At 41.2% G+C, this 19,548-nt stretch overlaps 1 protein-coding gene across 1 annotated transcript; it reads right to left on the reverse strand.

The window, feature by feature from the left end:
• Positions 1–3,259: 3,259 nt before the first annotated feature.
• Positions 3,260–7,788, reverse strand: LOC149287393 (small ribosomal subunit protein eS1). Its single transcript, XM_089492883.1, has 6 exons — positions 7,727–7,788; positions 6,802–6,905; positions 6,190–6,377; positions 4,888–5,096; positions 3,790–3,899; positions 3,260–3,435 (listed from the first exon to the last, which is right to left on the reverse strand). Exons 1-6 carry the CDS (start codon positions 7,786–7,788, stop codon positions 3,314–3,316), a joined length of 795 nt encoding a protein of 264 aa, XP_089349009.1. The 3' UTR covers positions 3,260–3,313.
• Positions 7,789–19,548: the final 11,760 nt, after the last annotated feature.

Below are 19,548 nucleotides of genomic sequence, written 5' to 3' on the forward strand. Positions count from 1 at the left end.
CAATCACGTTTAGTGTCTGTGTATTTTGAAATTACCTTCTCAATTTTGTTGTACTGTCGCAAAAAGAGGCCTTTCTCTTTACATGTGTTCCTTTCATTGCCTGCGTGGTTAGGTGGCCTCGTGGCAAGAGTCCCAAGAAGGTCACATCTCCTGAGCTACTCCCCGTCCTACCTGCACCATGTACACAATGTGTTTATTATGTTGTGTAGGTATGTGGAGAGCCCATCTACTGTTCTTTTTCCAGCAGGCGCTGGAGATTTAAACTCGGAAATACATGTAAATTAACAAGCATTCCATATTTGTTATGTTAACGTTGCTGCCTTGGTGGCTTTGTTCATCAAGCAAGACTGGGGTTCACTCGGATTAAATAAATCAAATTTCCCCACAAAGTTAAGAGGTTCCAACCTTAATATCAGATAAGTTCATCAACTACGAGTACATTTTTGGATGTTTGAATATAAATGTAGACAAATTAATGCTGTTATCTGTAATTGTGACTAATGCAACTTGCTGTTTGAGGGGGGCACTTTTTACACAAAAATGATGTATGTAATTAGATTTACAACAGTGGGTAGGTTTACAGAATTAATGTGTTAACAAATGTGTATACATTGCACCATGTGTATACCATATATTGTATGTCTCTGCGCAACCCAAGATCAAAAGTTGCTCCAGCATTTGATGAGAACATTGGTTTCTACTGGTGAAATGTGATGTCATAAGGAGGCGATAGACTGAATTGCTAGGACATTCCTAGATTTGTTTTCTTTCCGGTTCATAAAATGAAATACTTTATTTCTTTGTTCCTTATGTCTTTCTCTGCTGCTGCTGCCTCTTAAATCTGTTGTAATGACCATATTTTGTTTAAAAAAAAAAAAAAAGCAATGCACTTTAATGAAACCGACTGATCGCTGAAGATTTTGAGGTCATCAAAGTAATCCAGTTTGGTAGCAGTATATGGAAAATCTCACATGTATGTTTACTTTTTGTTGAAAAGGTTAATTGGGTAATTACTGATACATTACACAATAAAATAGAAATTCAAATAAAATGTAGTGTTGCGAACATATCTGTGGATAGAGAGAAAAGGCTTTATTTGTAATTCTTTTGGGGCTAACGGGCTGAATTTTTGATGAAATTATATCAGCCCACCATTGAAATTAACTGTTTGACATACATGAGAGGGCCCTGGTAAACGTACAAGTAAACAATGTTTAAACATTTTTTTATTGGATTTTAGAACACTTATTTACATGTCACAATGATACATAGCTGTTTTGTCTCACAGGTAAATGAATTCACATTTTTTTTCTTTTATTCATTTTTTAATGTTTAAGCTTAAATTCACAGTGTTGTTGGACGTATTGCCCAAATCGCTGTTAAGTGGACTTGCAAGAAAAATTATGTAAAAAATCCTCAAATGTAATTTCCTAGACATCTTTCTGTATGATATTTTGAGGCAGCGCTGCCCATAAGCATGACAAGTATTTTGATCTATACGTCTGCAAACTGTTTAGGTATCAGGCAAATTTTACTTTTTTTTGTGGAACCGCTGCCTCTTTATCACAGTAATAGTAAATTAACGAATATAATATGTGTGGCCACAAGTTTAACTGAAAGACAATATTAATTTAATAAGGAATATGTTATATACTTGTGTGGATATATCTGCTTGACTGTACAAATCATTGACTCATTTCTCCAAAGGAAACGTTGGCTCTTGAGGGGTAAGCCCTATGGGTAAAGCCTTACTTTTGGTTGTATTGTTTGTGTAGTAAGAGCACTGTCAATACACCAGCAACTTTTGGAGAGGGTGAAGAGCAGCACCTGGGTTTGAAATGGCTAAAACAATGTCAGCAGATAATCCAGTCTTATGCTCCATAGATCTAGTGCGAAAGCCGTGTCAGGAGAGCTAAGAGCAAGGGCTAGAGGTTCCAGTGTGAGCACAAAAATAAGAGGGGACCGTGGGCATCCCTGTCTCGTACCGTTGGTCATTTGAAAGGGAACAGATTGAAACCCAGCATAACAAATTCTAGCTCTAGGAGAGGAGCAAAGGGCCAGTATAGCTTGTACAGAATAAGAATAGCTTGAAGTTTATATTGCTTGAGTTTCCCTCATAGGTCTAATTTAAACAATGCCTTTTCAGCATCCAGAAATAGTAACAGCAACAGAGCTTTGTTACCTAAAACTACTTGATCCAGGTCGATTATGGACAGTAAAATCAGATTCACCTTATCAAAATTTTAGAATATAACTTGATGAGCCAAGTCATGAAAGTCATCAAGTTCTCGCATTTCTTTGGTGTTTTCACTGGTTTAGGGATAGTTATGATGAAAGTGTCTAAGACCTTTATGTTGGAGTTCCAATGTAGTCAGTGTATCCAGTAGGTTAAGGTATCGTTCCCTACTCTTTCAAAACGTAGGAGCTACGTTGTATAAAATGGCCCAGAATTAAAGCATTATATGCCAACCATACACTGAATATCAGGGGTATAGTTATTGGCAGAAATTCCCCCATCTCTAGCTTAAATTTGTTTTTTAATGGGCGCCATTTTGTGAGAGGCAACATCTCACTATGGCGCTTGTGGTCACTCTGGAGCAGTCACAGTGCATTCTGGGGACGGTTTACAGTGTTATTGAAATGCCTCGATAAGATTGATCTTTTATAACTTTTTAAAGCAGGTGGACGCCACCATATTTAATACGGAGCACGTTGACACTCCAGGGAGGATTAGACGGGGCTTCGGCTGCACTTTTCAGTGTTGCTAAATGCCTCAACGTCAAGGCATTAAAGCAATACTGTTTGGGAGAAGAAAGTGATCTTTGATATTGGTTAAAGACGGACATGTTAAACTATTTCCATGACATGCCTGGCATGTCAATTGTTCATACATGCATCACTGGTCATACTATAGAGGTATTTTAAAAAGATAACATCTTTACAGCCCCTAAGGACAGGAAAGTAAATATCCATACCGACCCAGTGGTCTGATCCAGAGAACAGCAGCACTCGTGGCTGTAAGTAGTAGGGCTTCTGGTGTTAAGGTGTCAATTATATTTTATGTTTGAAGGGAAGCAAAAAAGGTAAAGTCAGATTAATATCTTTAAACCTAAAGATTCACAGGAGACACGCATTCTCACACTGAGGCATGACAAATTGGGGTCAACTTGATTATCCCAAGGTGAAATGCAAACAACTTCTACAAGTAATGAGTACAAATGAGTTAACCAAAGTTAAGAAAAAAGGTAAATAGACTTGATTATATAGAACAAGTGTTTATTTTCTTTACAGGCTGTAATTCATATTATGCATCTCAGACAGATTCCTGAACTGGGGGTTCGTATCCATCAGCGCGCTCTACTTTGGCGCCTGTCTCATCTCCTGCAGGCTTCCCAGCACCACCACCTTCACCATGTAGTTCCATAAGTTTGCCCACTGGAAGAAAACAGTATGCCTAGTTAGTGTCCTCTAACCAATATATACCACACAGAACTTTCTGCATTCTCACTCAAGCCCTAAAAAATATACCAACATAAGAAAATGAGATAGGAAGCAGGAGCACCAGAACAATCTCACTATAATAATCATGGATCATTTGGGGCTTGAACAAATTGTTTACTCAAGCTCTAGTGTACGCTCTAAAACTAGAGTACATTTGTGCCAAAATCTTATCCCTAAGGAAAGGGTTGATTAGAGTTTATAGAGAAATGTTGATAATTACATTTGGCTGGTATGCTAGAAATACATATCTAGGGTAAATAATGGTACTAAACGAAAATAGTAACTTACACTCAAACTTTGGCTTTTTCAGCATCTTCACTTTGCGTACATACACATCGTGTAGAGGATAGATGGACTGGCAGGCCTTTTCAATGTCTTTGCCGATACTGTCTGGAATTCTGCAATTTAAAAACATTGTCAGTTTTTGCAAGTTCTATAAAACAAAACGTATCAGGAATTTATAAAAACCAATCATTTGAAAGAGGTCTGCTATTGCCACATTTCCCTCTACTCCAGAGTTCCCAGGAATCACACTGAGAAGCATTTTTACTACCAGGTCATGGCGTCATTTTACTACAAACCTCTCCAACCTTTTAGGTCATGTTTCAAGCTCAACTGCTATGATTACCTCAACACTTATGCAGCAAGCGCTTGCTGTCTTGAATAAACAGACTTGGGAGGGGTGGTCAATATATGAGATATATATATATTTATAAACCACAGAACCCCCAGTGAACGCCACTAAGTTGATATAAAGACATACGCAATATACAGTGCTAGTCTTTGTGGAAAACTTTTCCATTCTGTAAAATCCCCACTAAGTTTATGCATTATGCGTAGAAGCCCAGAAGCATGCTACTGAAGCGAAAAGGCGGCCTACTTTCCAACTGAAATAAAATTCTGCATGCAGTTTAAATGTACATGATCCCATGTAAATTGACTCCACTGTGCATTTTATTCTAAGTTGGTGACCATGTTCTTTTGCTTTAAAGCATGTAGGTGAATGATCACATTAAGCTGCAAGCAATGGGCAAAGCCAGTTCCCTCCTTTGTAGTTTTTACACAGCAGCTACACTGCCCATCTGATGAATTACAAGAAAAAATAGTGATAGTGATGACATCAATATCAGTGCCAACAGCATTCATCTTTCACGCACAGAGAGGACTGACAAATAACCTAAGTACCAGCAGGGACAGAGCTTGAGGTATGACATGGCATTACTAGGAACAAGAAGCAAAAGCCAAGTATAAGAAACGTGAAAAATTTGTATATACAGGAAAGTCAGCACAATTTCGATCCATAATCACGGTCAAGTCATTTGGGACCGAAGCAGTTAGTCTTTCCCATGTTTATGGTTGGGGTGTTTTCACAATTAACATACTTACAGCTTGTTAACAACTTCTTTTAAGTCATTTGTCTGCACTTCACGAGTCATGATTTCCATCATCTTCTTGCGGATCTGACGTACTTGCTGGTGCTGGGCATAAGAAGTCTTTCTAATCTGGTTGTTACGCTTTTTGGTGAATCCAACACAGAATAGGCGAAGTAGGTAGCCATCTGTGGTCTTCACATCAACGTGAGCCTCAATCATGGTCTGCAAAGAGTTAAAAAAAAATTAGCCATTTTGGACATCATTTTTTTTAATCAAAACTATGGCCTTGATTTTGACAAGCAACATATACAGCACTGCAGCCCCTGACTGCTTAAATATACAATTGGGAAAGTCAGAACGATCTCAAAACATAATCGCAGTTACTCATTTGGGACCAAAACGTGTCATATTTTGCTGATCTTGGAAGCAAGCAGGAGTATAGAACATTTTAAACAAACCAGAATATGCATTTACTTTAAACAGAAATTGTATTTTAACAGAATCAGTTTGCAAAAGAGCTTACAGGACAGTAGTTTCAGCTCACTGAATTCATTAAGCACAGTAAGTTTTCAAAAAAACTGGTAATTCCCAATATACGATAGTGAAGTTATAAGCGTAAGTTTGATTTTCGGATTCATAATGGATCGGAATTGTTGTACATATTTTTCATACTTTGTATGTTATTGGTATGTGTTATATATTTAAAAATCAATAAATTTGAAGAAAAAAAAACTGCCAATTTTTCTTACAAGAAGCCTTGCTGTTGGCAGGGAGAATAAAAAAAAATAAATCCTGCCAACACTGGTGAATAAACCCATACAGCCCTTTCCCACCAAATGAAATACATTTGTATTTGCCAAGTTACGCTTGTATGCACCTTTCAGTATATATCTCATGGACTAATGCTCGCCTCTCTGTATTAGTGCATGTTATTCTTTTCTAGGGAAAATCCAGGTCACTTCTCTCCTACAAACTTACTTGGAAAAACTTAAATCACGGTTGTGAGTGATCACCCATGTAATGTAACAGGGGTGCAATATGACTTTTTGGGGTTAAATGGTTTAAAGATGAAGCATATGTGAAGAAAAGTTTTACTATTAATATGAGCAGGAACTAACTCTGCAGGAGACAAGTAACACGACAACCCTGCCAAGGTACCAATGTGATACAAGTGACCACTTGTGTTCAACCGAGCAGCTAAAAAGCATTTATAAAACCAAATATATATCACACCGCAACCTTGCATTACCATTAAGCTCCTTGATACCAACAGAGAACATTTTGTGCTAGTCCACATAGAACAACATGTGCATACCTGCCATTTCTTGACCATGGAGCACATTTTGTCACGGGTGAGATCCATTCCATGAAAGTTGGTGAGACAGTTCTTAACCTGGACATCTTCTGTAATCAGCTTGAATTTACGGAAGGCAACTTCATCGTTTTGCAGGTCAGCAAGGCTCACCTCAAAGACACGACCCTTCAGCCCATCAGAGGCAATTTCTGTTTAAGAGGAAAAATCAAGTATGTAAGCGTGTATACAATAAATCACACCAGTTATAAATGCCTTGTTTAAACAGATAAAGGGAAATAAGCCTGGGCCTTAAAAGCTTTTAATACATAATATATAATAAAATTATATATAATAAAAAAAGCACAGGCTCATGAATTCTGGTCAAGCAAAACAGTTGGCTTTTGGTGACCAGGGCCAGATAAAACAAATCAACTATAAGCTTTAAACACATTATGTACTAAAATCTGTAGTACATGAGCGCTGCAGGAGCAGCAGAAGCCTTCAAGAAAAGGTACAGGATGAATCCTATACAATCATAGCGCAAATTACTTCCCATTACATGGGAAAGAAGAACTGAACAGATTTCAGGAAACTCATGAACTCAAGTTTATAGATTAGCGTGTGTGAACTTACTGGTTCCCTGTGTCCTGGTGACCAAAGTCTTGCCAAGGTTGCGGATGTTGAACATTGCTGGTGCCTTAACATCATACCAGTCCTTTTTGGAGAAGGGATCAACACTGAAAGAACAAGCCTTTATATTAGTCCCAAGCCGACAGCACATCCCCATAACTGTCCCATATTTATGCCCACCGTGTCCAACTCAAACTTTCAACCATTTTCTATGTTTGGAAGATCATTGCACAAGTGAAGGTCCCCATTTAGATGTCTTAAGTGGCAAAGTTTCTACCACCACCACCTCCAAAGTAATGCCATTTCAAGACCCTCATAAAACATGTGGGAAGCAGAGAAAGTGAGTATATACACACACACATATATATATATATATATATATATATATATATATAGATATATATACACACACACATACATATACACATACATATACACACACACACCCCCAATAACACATTTATGCACAGACACATATACCCCATAACGCGCACACAGAAGTCACTGGATGCACCACGGCCCACGCTACTTTTGACAGCCTGATAGGACACAAGCGCTGCGAGAAGGCATTAAAGACCCATGATCGGTGTCACACTGCATTACTACTTAAACGTGGAACATGTACACCGCCGGCATGCAGCAGCTTACTGTAACTGCCTGTCACCGACATGCCCCTTCCCAGCGCGAACACAGCACCGAGCAGCACAAAAAAATAAAATAAAAGCTACAAGTTACCCCACAAAGGAACTCCCCGTGTGCTCCAGCTACTGCCAGGCCGCTGCTTTCGGGCCCGCAGGTCATGTTGCCGGGCTCCTTCGGGTTACCATCCGTCACATATCAAAGCCATCCGACACCCCAGACCCCAGCGGCCGTCGAGGCCGCATACCCAAGCAACACATCACCCTTCCTGCTGCTTATTTGAACTTACATCTTCTTCTTGGCACCCTTTTTGCCACCTTTGGTCAGCCTCTTGTTCTTGCCGACTGCCATCTTGCCGAGCTGGGAGAGAAAGAGGAAGTACAGGCCGTACACGCGAGATTTCACAAGGAGAGGAAACCAGCGAGAGGAGGAGGCCCTGTGTGCGAGAACTGAGTGGGGCCACCTAGCGGCAGCATGGAGGAATGCGCTGCTCCGCCGTCTTCTACGTGATGAGTTAAATGCCGTTCAGACTCCACCACATTACCGAATTAATACATCGTGTTTATCCAAATATATCGATTGAACTTAGAATAACATCATAGTAATGTCACCAGGCTGCCATTTTCCGCCTGCTCACCTATTTAAGGAAATACAATTTATTTCAAAATTAGCTTTATGAATTTATTTTAAAACATTACAAAAAAAATAAAAAACCACAGCACTTGACTATATGGGATTGCCATGGAAGAACTCCTATAATAACTTTACCATATGGGGTAGAGGCCTGCTGAGACACAGGTTTTTTAACTTCAAATAAAGTACAAGCTCCATAGGATATTAGTAACAGCACCCATTACTCCCATTGCAGGGACAGTGCCATGCACACACCTAACAATATGGCACATTGTGTACATTATGTCATACACTATGCCATACACATATTCCAACATTGAATAAGTTAAATACACACAGAAATGCTGCACTCTAGCACAGAAGAGGTTAACTATATATATATATATATATATATATGCCACTTTCCCGTATATAAATATATATGTATATATATGTGTGTGTATATATATATATATATATATATCTCAAATAACAGATGGAATAAGTATCTTGTGATAATACCTTTTTTATTGGACTAATAGAATTTTGGAATGACAAGCTTTCGGGGGCTCTTCTCCCTTTCTCAAGTCTAAAACATTTCTGAGCAAAACACACATAGAATTCAATGTTGTGTGGCAGGGGAGGGGGGCTTACTACCCAGATCTGATAAGGGAGGGTGAGATGTTGTAAAAGTATGTGTCCCTCCAGAGGGTCATAAATGTTCTGAGTGGGGAATTTTGAGGGGGGGTTTTAGCACTGCTGAAGATAAATTGACACAAAAAAAACCCCAAAAAACCCCATAAGATGCTAGTGCTCACATACAGGGAATAGGAATGCAGTGATGAATATAGGGATGGGAATGTATATGTCTACACGTGTTATCATATATACAGGTACATATAGATGAACATGGTGCACTTAAAAATACAGTACATATAGCAGGTGGGGGGTTATGTAAAACCTGTGTAGTGGGACAGGAAACCCAAATCGACATTGAGTCCTCTATTCTTGCTGTTGAATAGTTGAATCATTCTGACTTCAAATGTTTGTCTTTCTTTGGTATTACTGAAGTCCCCTTTCAGTACTTTGATTTTTAGGTCCTTGATAGAATGGTCATTTTGGGTGAAGTGGTGTCCCACAGGGGTGCAGTAGGAATTTTCCTTGTGATGTTTAATGGAATGTCTGTGCATCTCTGGAGAAAGGGAGAAGAGCTCCCGAAAGCTTGTCATTCCAAAATTCTCTCTCTCTCTCTCTCTCCCCACACACAAGTGGCATTTCAGCACTGAAGAGGTTAAACACACACACACACACACACACACACATGCTCCAGCGCTGGTTTGGCGAATGCTGCGGAAGTGGTCTCTTTAGACCCTCATGCACGTGCAAGGAAATCAGTCTCATTGATTTCAATGGAAGCGCTTTCCTGCCACTGACTGACTGCTTCAAACAGCCAATCAGAATCATTGAACCGCAGAGGCGGGCAGCTGATGATTTTATCTCAGGTAATTACATATACTTTGTACTTTTTCAAGAATGCATATTCAGAGATTCACAGAGCAATTAAAAATGCATTCTCTAAAAAGGAGTTTAAAAATAATGCACTTACCTGCCCTTGAAGCTGCAGCAGCTGCCCTCCTCCTCCACCGGGCAATAAATCTTGCCACCGATTGGCTTCTTGAACCAGAGGCAGGAAAGTGCTTCCATTAAAATCAATAGAGAGGACCTTCTACTAATGCCCGCAGGGTCTGAGCAAACCCGCCAGAAGCGTTCGCCAAGCTGTCTGGAGCTGACGAGAGGTAAGTATACCACAAACATGGAAATGGGATGGCCGAACACATCTCCTACATAGCATTTGGCTGTGGGGGTCTAATGCATTTGGGGGGATTCTGCAGAATCTCCAAATTGTTTTGCAAAGTACACATAAAAGTTAAAAGGGGTTATATCCATTACAGTGTGTATGATGGCTAGCGTGTCCCTTTAACTACACTGTAAATTACTTTTTCACTACTTTGTATCCAATCTGCATTCTAGTTAAATGTATCAGTGCTCAGTGCCAGCTGTTACATTGTGTCTGTCAGAGGGGAGCCAAGCCATAGGGGAGAGAGATTGTAAGCTTGTTTGAGCAGGGCTCTCCATACCATTTTTTCTGTAATTCAGATTGTTATGCACTACTTGTTATGTCCTGTTTACCCATTGTACAGCGCTACAGTGTGATGGTGCTATATAAAACATAAAATAATACTAATATATACACAGCTTAGAGAGCAGCTGCAGACGCACAGCTTCCTACTTTCTCCATGGTCCAAAGTTTCACTTCACTGATTTTCCAGGACATGGTCTTGTTTTTTTTATTTTTTATTTATTAAATAGTAATACAAAATTACAGGATATTGACAAAAAAAGATAAAGGAATTTTTTTTTTTAAATATCAATAATCTTACAATTAAGTAGATACATAGATACATAGATGTACTATAAATAACAGCATAAGAATATACCGTATTTGCTCGATTATAAGACGACCCCGATTATAAGACGACCCCTCAAATTTTGGATCTCATTGGGGAAAAAAAGAAAAGGCCTGAATATAAGACGACCCTAATGGGAAAAAAATCAAAACCACTGTTTTTGTGTTTTTTTCTTTTTTCTTTCTCACCTGTCAGTGGGAATAGCAGATCTATATGTCCCATCAACATGTCCCATCAACTTGTCCCATCAACATGTCCCATCAACATGTCCCATGCTCCTCAGTCACGCTTAAAGGGGTCTGGGAATCATGGGAAATGTAGTTCACTAGGTTGTGCCCCTAATTGAACCAGCTATGCAAATCATTCCTACCTGACAGTCTATGCTCCTCTTCACAAATTGTGAACAGGAGCACAGACTGTCAGGTAGGACTGATTTGCATAGAATCATAGGCACAAAACGTAAAAAACGAAGCTGGGTCAGGTGAGAACAGCGCGACCCACGTGACCCGCGCATCTGTTATGGTCACAGCTTCCGATTCGGCCGCATCGGAGGATGCTGAAGCCGCGGATTACGGAGGCGGCGGCTGCTGCCGCGGATTACGGAGGCGGAGGCGGCGGCTGCCGCGGATACGGAGTCGGCGGCTCCCGCAAATACAGAAACGGCGACGGCTGCCGCGAATACAGAAGCGGCGGCGGCTGCCGTGAATACAGAAGCGGCGGCGGTGGCTGCAGCTGATACGGCGGCGGCGGCTGCCGATGGAATTGTGAGGTATCGTGGGGGATGATCTGAGGCCTGATTACAAGACGACCTCGATTATAAGACGAGGTCGGTTTTTCAGAAGTTTTTTTCTGGAAAAAACCTCGTCTTATAATCGAGCAAATACGGTAATAAATATAATCAGCACATCAATTTTAGAATTAACCCCTTCAGGACTGGGATTTTGATACTAACGTGTTGCTAAAGGACTGCAGCCGTTTTTGTGTTTTTGCCATGTCTTTCTTCAACTGTAATTTCTCTCTTATCAATTGGTGCACCCACACAAATCATATATTGTTTTTTTCAGCACAAGTAGGGCTTTCATTTGAAACCATATTAAGCTGGGTAGTACATTGTTTTGTTTGAAATAAACTGGAAAAAGTGGGGAAAAAATGAAAAAAACGAATTTTTTTACAGTTTTGTATACATACAAATTGTACACACATTGAACCGATGGGGAAAAATTATCCCAAATATATTCATTAAGTTGTCCTGATTTGGAAACCACCCAACATGGCCAGGATTTTTATCTATTTTGACCAGTATAGGGCAAATATTGCAAGGCATGCATCACGTTTTTGAAATGTAATTTTTTTCAAATTTGGCATGGTAGTCTAATAACTCCAATAGTTGTCACAGATACTGATTACCCCCCCAAAATTATATGTTTATGAACAGTAGATAAGTCAAGGTGTACAAAAAGTGTCATTTTGACACTTTTCAAACAGGGATTTTATCGCCAATTGCTGCCAAATTTTGAGGTATTTTTATATTTTTGGGGGTTTTTTGCATATGTTGCAATGTTGCTTTAGATTTTATATTATATTTTGTATAGAATATGTGCAACTGCAGAAAAAAACCAAATTGTGTTCACCAACATCCCCCGGTTCCAACAAGGCCTCACATGCATGGTTCATGCATTTTTTGAGGAAGCTATGAGGGCAAAACTGGAACATGCGCATTTTCGTTTTCACATTTGGAATTTTCAGAAATTGGTTTCCTGGGCCCATATCCCATTTGGGACATTTTGGAAGCCCCTCACTGTAAATTACCCCATAAAAGTATATATTTATGAACAGTAGACAAGTCAAGGTGTTCAACTAGGGTAGTTTTGACAGTTTTCAGCTAGCCATTTCTTCACTGATGTCTGCCAAAGTTCACGGAAAATTTATTTTATTGCGTTTTTAACAAATACATTTCAATGTTAAAATTTATTTCTTGCACAGCATATGTGCAACAGTGGAAGAAAGCACCACATTTTGTTCACCAACATCCCCCGGTTCCAACACGGCCTCACATGCATGGTTCATGCATTTTTTGAGGAAGCCATGAGGCCATAGCTGGAACATGCGCAAGTTTTCAGGAATTGGTTTACTGGGTCCATATCCCATTTGGGACATTTTGGAAGCCCCTCCACTGTAAAGTACCCCATAAAAGTATATATTTATGAACAGTAGACAAGTCAAGGTGTTCAACTAGGGTAGTTTTGACAGTTTTCAGCTAGCCATTTCTTCACTGATGTCTGCCAAACTTCACAGGGAAATTATTTTACTGCTTTTTTAACGCATACATTTCAATTTTGCACTGAATTTCTTGCACACCATAAGTGCAACAGTGGAAGAAAACACCACATTTTGTTCACCAAGATCCCCTGATTCCAACAAGACCTCACATGCATGGTTCATGCATTTTTTGAGGAAGCTATGAGGGCAAAACTGGAACATGTGCATTTACATTTTTTTTTTAATATTTTTTTTCATCAGATTACTTGTAAGTGACAGGTTTAGGCCGCTGACATCAATCAGGGAGACCGATCAATAATCAGCGACTTAAAATGTCACCGACAAGTGATCAGGTAATAATTATGATTATTTCATTTATTAATAATTTGTGTTTTTTCATAAATTACCCTAGATGACCCCTCTCTCTTTGTAGAGCAGGGTCATCCGTGAGCTGCCATAATGATCCGATCACTCCTATTGGCCAGGAGCGATCTGATCAGCCCAGCCCAGCATTTGACCTGGAAGCACCCTGGACTTTCAGGTCAGTGCTGTTATTTTTTTTTATTATTATTATTATTTTTTTTTTTTTTTATTTTATTTTTTATTTTTATTTTTTTTATTATTATTATTATTTTTTACATTTTTTTTTAACTCTTTCAATGCTGATGCTCCATTGAAGCACAGCATTGACTGATATTTAGTCCCCACAAGCTTGTGGGGACTAATATTAACCCCTGCAATGCTGCGATGGGGCTCATACACAATCGCAGCATTGAAGGGGTTAATTGAGGTAGAGGGGGGGTAGGGGTTAACTGAGGAAGGGTGGGGGGGTCTGGTCTCCACACTCATGTGGAGACCAAAGAACCCTGTCTCCCTGTCCCTGAAGCTGCCTCTGACACAATCTCCAATAGACTGGAAATTGTAGGGGAGGAGTCTCTCTGATCAGTCCTACAGGACTGATCAGAGGACTTCTGGGGGGTCGTTTTTGCTGTTGCTGTTGCTGGACCACCAGCAGCAGAACCCCCTACAAACGCGATCGCGGCATTGAAGGGGTTAACGCTGCACTGACGCTCTCATGGAGCGATCAGGCAGCAGGGGGGTGTTGGATCAGGTCCCCACACTTGTGTGGGGACCCATTCAACACCCCCCCCCTTCCATGAAGCTGCCTGTGGCAGCTGAAACCGCGATTGCAGATTTTTCTGCAATCGCAGTTTCTGCCTACAAAATCACTCCGTGGGAGTGATCGTGGGCTTGGGGGCGGGCTTAGACAGGCTGTGCGATTGTGGTGATGTGGGGGCGTTTTTTGGAGGAGACGTACCTGGTACGTCCCGGTCTACCGGTGACTGTTAACCAGGAAGTACCAGGTACGTCCCGGTACTGAAGGGGTTAAAGGCAGACCGGGATATCCGTTAATTATCTCCAGGTCCAACACATCAAGAGAAAAGAAGAAAAAAGAAAAAAACACGTTCATAACAAACACGCATTCCACTTATAGTTGTTAGGTTGGCCTACTATCAGGGGCGTACCTAGAGTATTTGGCACTTGGGGCGGATCCTGTATGTGGCACCCCTACACACACTTTAAAACTGCATAGCTTTTACCGTTATATACCGGCGCAGACACTGAAGGTGGTACAGCATAACACTTACTGTTATCATTATATACTGAGGCAGACATTGACGGTGGTACAGCATAACACTTATCACTATATACTGAGGCAGAAATTGAGGGTGGTACAGCATAACACCTATCACTATATACTGAGGCACACATTGACGGTGGTACAGCGTAATCCCTATCACTATACATTGAGCCAGACATTGACAATAGTGCAGCATAACTCCTATCACTATATACTAAGCCAAACATTGATGTGGTGTAGGCCTACCACTTCATTAGTAGTAGGGATGCACCGAAACGAATTCTGGACTGAAACCGAAAATGCAGCATTTACCTGGCCGAAACCGAATATGGCCCCCCCACACACCATAAAAAAAAATCTAACACTTTTATTTCAAGTAAGTAACACAGCAAAATAGGACAAAACAATTAAATAACAATATTAATATATATATATATATATATATATATGATTGTTAACAGCAATAACATTTCTATCATGCCCAGACATACCCAGATTCCAGGATGTACTCCCAGACTTGGCATGATAGGAGTATGATTGCCCTATCTACCCCTTCTCACTCCCTTTTGTCCTACCTACCCCTTCTCACTCCCTTCTCCCTATCTACCCCCTATCCCCCCGTCTCACTCCCTTCTCCCTATCTGGGGTAGGTGAGATGACCTTATTTATGAGTTCTGAAATTATCATAAATAGTTCATGCCAGGATTGCTCAATCTTACTACAATTCCACCAAATATGTCTAAATGTACCATGGTCCATGTTGCATCTCCAACATATGGGAGAAACACTCTGTTTGTATTTGGCTATTTTAACAGGGATTAAGTACCAACGTAACATAATCTTGTAATTCTATCATGTTTAAACAATGGGAAGCTCTGTTTATTTCCACTGAATTTGTTCAATTTGAATGCTGAGATCATATTGCCAAGAATTCAAGGCATTAATAAGGAACTTGTTGAAATCATTAGACCCTCACTTGGACCATTCGTTGAGCCAGCACTAGAGCCTACTGGCGGTATTAATATCTCATGCCAGGGGTGCGTTTGGCCAACACATCTCCTGCACGGAAAATAGTCGGGTGAGGAAAGGTGCAAAAGCATGGGGGACACCATGTAAAAGGACCTCTCGTGTCTTTAAGTTTAGACAGGTCATTGAATTGCTAACCATGCAGTTTTCCCCTATTAAAGCCAATTAACATTTAGACAGCTCACTGAATCAAGCCCAGGGATTCTTGTAAAATATGCGAGACAGCATATAAGTGTGTTGTTTATGTGATTGTTCAAAAATCTTAAGGATACAACTTATTACTAAAGAATTGTTTCAGAAAAGCTAAAGTTTTCGAGCTGATCATTACTTTTTAATATACCTTTGGAGGAACTCAGTCCGTGGTAGAATTATCCAGTGACAGTTGTTAAACCAGCTGCAGCAATGAAGCTCGTTAAAAAAAGGCAATGAATTTTAATGCAAGCCACTTCAGATGAATCATGAGCTCCCTGAATCTTTATGGGGAACTTTATGGGGAACTAGGTATCTTTATATTCATGGCATCCAGAAGACTTCCGTATGTTTAATGTGCTTCAGGATATCGTCTGAGCTTTGCACCATCAAATTGGCTCATTTTATTATTGCCAAAGTGTTAAAGTGATTTAAAACATAAGTGTTCCAGGATTCTTTGGATAATGTGATGATAGTGAATACTTACCTAGTCCATAGCCCTAAATGGCAACAGTCATCCTCATAGTGGTTAGCATGGCTAAATTAACTAAAGGGGTCATCCAGTGGCCAGGGCAGCCGTCTTAACAATGACAAAGCATTTTATAAGTAGTTTCTCACATCACTGATTGGCTGCTTGAAGCTGCATGTAAAATGGCAAAGGATTATTTTTTGTGTATGTGACAAGCTGATAGCTTTAGAGATCTACCGATGTTGAATAGCTTAGGATGTAATAGTACCTATTTCCATACCTGGGAACTCTCCGGGTTTGACTCGTAGATTGCCGGGTGAGCACTTTTTCTCCGGATCTCCGGGTCAAGACCTGAATCTTCCGGGTAGGGGGAGCAGGGCCTTGACACGCCCCGTTCCCCGCCCATTTTCCTTTCAATGGGGGTGTTTCCTACTGCCGCCCACCAACGTCAATGTGCAGTCCTGGCCACGTCTCGCAAGGGAAGGCTCCGAGTAGCCGGAGCCCAGAAGTTCCCAGGTTTGCATATTTCCTAGACAGCTCTGCAAGGAGTTACTGTTATATTCTGCATCATAAATGCATCAGTATTGGTGATACATGGCAGAGGCCTCTCGTGATTATCATTATCTAATGTCTTCTCCAATTCCTGCACTAATTATTCCCAACCTCACAATGCAGTAAATATAACACATTCACTGCGTGTATTGAAAACTAAATAGCTATACAATTGATAGGAATTGGCTTCATGTAGAATGTAAATTAAACATGAAAACAAGTTGTGCTGTTTCTGTCTGAACTATGGTAACCAGGGGCATAACTAGAAACCTCAGGGCCCCGGTGCGAGAATCTGTTAAGGGCCCCCCCAACCCATCTATCCCTTTCTCACTATCTCCCCTCTCCCTCCCTACCCCCCCTTCTCACGAGCTCCCCTCTCCCTCCCTACCCCCCTTCTCACGATCTACCCTCTCCCTCCCTACCCCCCCTTCTCACGATCTACCCTCTCCCTCCCTACCCCCCTTCTCACGATCTACCCTCTCCCTCACTACCCCCCCTTCTCACGATCTACCCTCTCCCTCACTACCCCCCCTTCTCCCGATCTACCCTCTCCCTCCCTACCCCCCCTTCTCACGATCTACCCACTCCCTCCCTACCCCCCCTTCTCACGATCTACCCACTCCCTCACTACCCCCCCTTCTCACGATCTACCCACTCCCTCCCTACCCCCCTTTGTAGGTCACTTACCGTCAACTCCTGTGTTGGGAACGTGAGGCGTTTGTCTCGGATGCCGGCGCTTCACTGCTGAGCGCCGGCATATGACGTCATATGCCGGCGCTCAGCGTGAAGCGCCGGCACACGAGACAAACGCCTCACGGTCCCAACACTGCACTCTGGGCAGCGCTGAGGCAGGCAGCGGCGGCGGTGGCGGCGGGGAGCAGAGGAGTCCTGGATTTTTGTCAGTCAGGGGGGCCCAAGAGGTGGCGAGCGGTTGTTTTCAGCAACCGCTTGGCACCCCTTGGGCCCCCCTGACTGGCAGAACTCCAAGGCCCGGTCGTAGTCGCGACCCCGGTAGTTCCGCCACTGATGGTAACTCTAGATGATGGGTTCACATGAAAGATCATCTCACACCAAAAGCACAAGCTGTAGGAGAACACATGCAATACCTTCATAAGCATAATTAAAACTGATGTTGTTGGTTAGCTACCTGGAAAAGCTTCATTTATTCACAGTTCATGTATTCAAAAGCAGTGTTAAAAATAGCTCTTGAACTGCTTTTATTGAAAAGTGCTTCAAGTGCAAGCAGAAGGTAAACATGATGATTGTAGATGTTCAATTATATATCATCTTATAAAGTGTACAACAGGATATTATTCACAAAAAGATATGAAGACATCAGTAAGGTGCATTTGCTTGGCCACATGTCTACTTAATAAGTGATGCTGAAATTAGCCAAAATGAGAATGAATAATGCAGCTAGAGAATTCGCAAAATCACAGATGCTTCACCCAGGGCAACAAAGGAACATGCCACTGAAATGACTCTACTTTGTGTTATTGGGATACAATGTGTTAGATGAGGTTTTTCATTACAGAAAACTTCATTTCTAGCATTTAATACAAGCACAGGTCACACTGGGATGAAAGCCCAAACCTTTCTGAGGACAAACTGGCAAGTGTTGGAGGTATATCTATGACAATAGTGTTATCCCAGAAAACTGAGCTAGAGATCCTTGCTAGAGATCTCAGACTTCATCAGACCTTACCATGCATGAGACATCAGTTGGTAAGCAGACCACCTAAGGCTACATTGTGTTGTGGTAGGACCAAATATCAGGGACTTAGTCACCTTTTCTTTTCATCTTGCATCCATATTATTTAACTAAGGAAGATATCCTAACACACAAAACCTACTTATTTGTAATATATTATTTTAGTTGTAACTAGAGGATTTCATTGCCAGTTCTCTTTAACCCCTTGATGACAATTGCCGGTCCGGGCACGTCACCGAAAATCGTGACGATTATGACAATTGACGTGCCAGGACCGGCACGTCTTTAAACGGGTGAAAAAAATCGATCCGTGATCGATTTTTTCACTCAAACGGTGTTGCTCTAATGCCTTGACATCGAGGCATTGAGCAACACCAAAAAAAACATTCCCGGCCCCCCCCAATCGCTCCTAGGAGCAAATAAAAAAACATGTTTGAAAGACTGCACGTCTTTCAAACATGGCGGCGCCCGCCGCCGAAAAACGGGTTTAGGAAGCGATCGCGAGTCGCTTCCTTTGCTTAGCTGGTGTTGCTAAGATGCCTCAGTATCGAGGCATCTTTGCAACACCTGTTTAGCAAAGGAAGCGACTCGCGATCGCTTCCTAAATGCTCAACTTACCTTCCCGGTGCCGGCGTCTTCGAAACACATGCGGTGTTTCAAGATGGCGGCGCCCATCAAGCCGGGGGCGGAGCCTGCTGTCATCATCGGGGGGGGTGTTGCTGGATGTCATGGACATCCAGTGAATAACACCCCTAGTGGTCAGATCACTCATAAGAGTGATCATGATTTGATAAATCAAAGGCAATGTTTTCTAAACATTGCCTTTGATCAGTATTGGATCTGCCCCCCTCCTTCACTTGCTTCTAGTGAGGGAGAGAGACAGATCAGTGTGTTTTTAGGTATTCTCAATAATATATATATATATTGATCCAAAGGCTCTTATAAGAGCCACCCATTTAATATTAACCCCTTCATTGCCATTGATCACTGCATAAACAGTGATCTTGCATAGTGGCAATTGTTTTTGGGGTTCTTTTTTTTTACATTTTTTTTTACTTTTTTTTTTTTTGTACTTTTTTTTTAGGGTTTTTTTAATTTTTTTTATTAGAGCCATTAACCCTTTCCTTCCCCACTATTTTTGCTGCAATTGTTGCCATGCAGCGGTATACGGCTGAGGAGGCAT

This window comes from Sceloporus occidentalis, unplaced genomic scaffold (assembly GCF_023333645.1).
Source record: "Sceloporus occidentalis isolate IW3139 unplaced genomic scaffold, rSceOcc1.0.p SCAF_61, whole genome shotgun sequence".
Lineage (NCBI taxonomy): Eukaryota > Metazoa > Chordata > Lepidosauria > Squamata > Phrynosomatidae > Sceloporus > Sceloporus occidentalis.

Bases quoted from the DNA above. Each gene is read 5' to 3' on its own strand.
- LOC149287393 (XM_089492883.1), bottom strand. From the start codon at position 7,788: ATGGCAGTCGGCAAGAACAAGAGGCTGACCAAAGGTGGCAAAAAGGGT. The intron at 6,378-6,801 runs GTAAGTTCACAC...CCTCTTAAACAG, and splicing joins CACCAGGACACAGGGAACCA to AAATTGCCTCTGATGGGCTG. The intron at 3,900-4,887 runs GTAAGTATGTTA...TTTAAATTGCAG, and splicing joins AAAGAAGTTGTTAACAAGCT to AATTCCAGACAGTATCGGCA.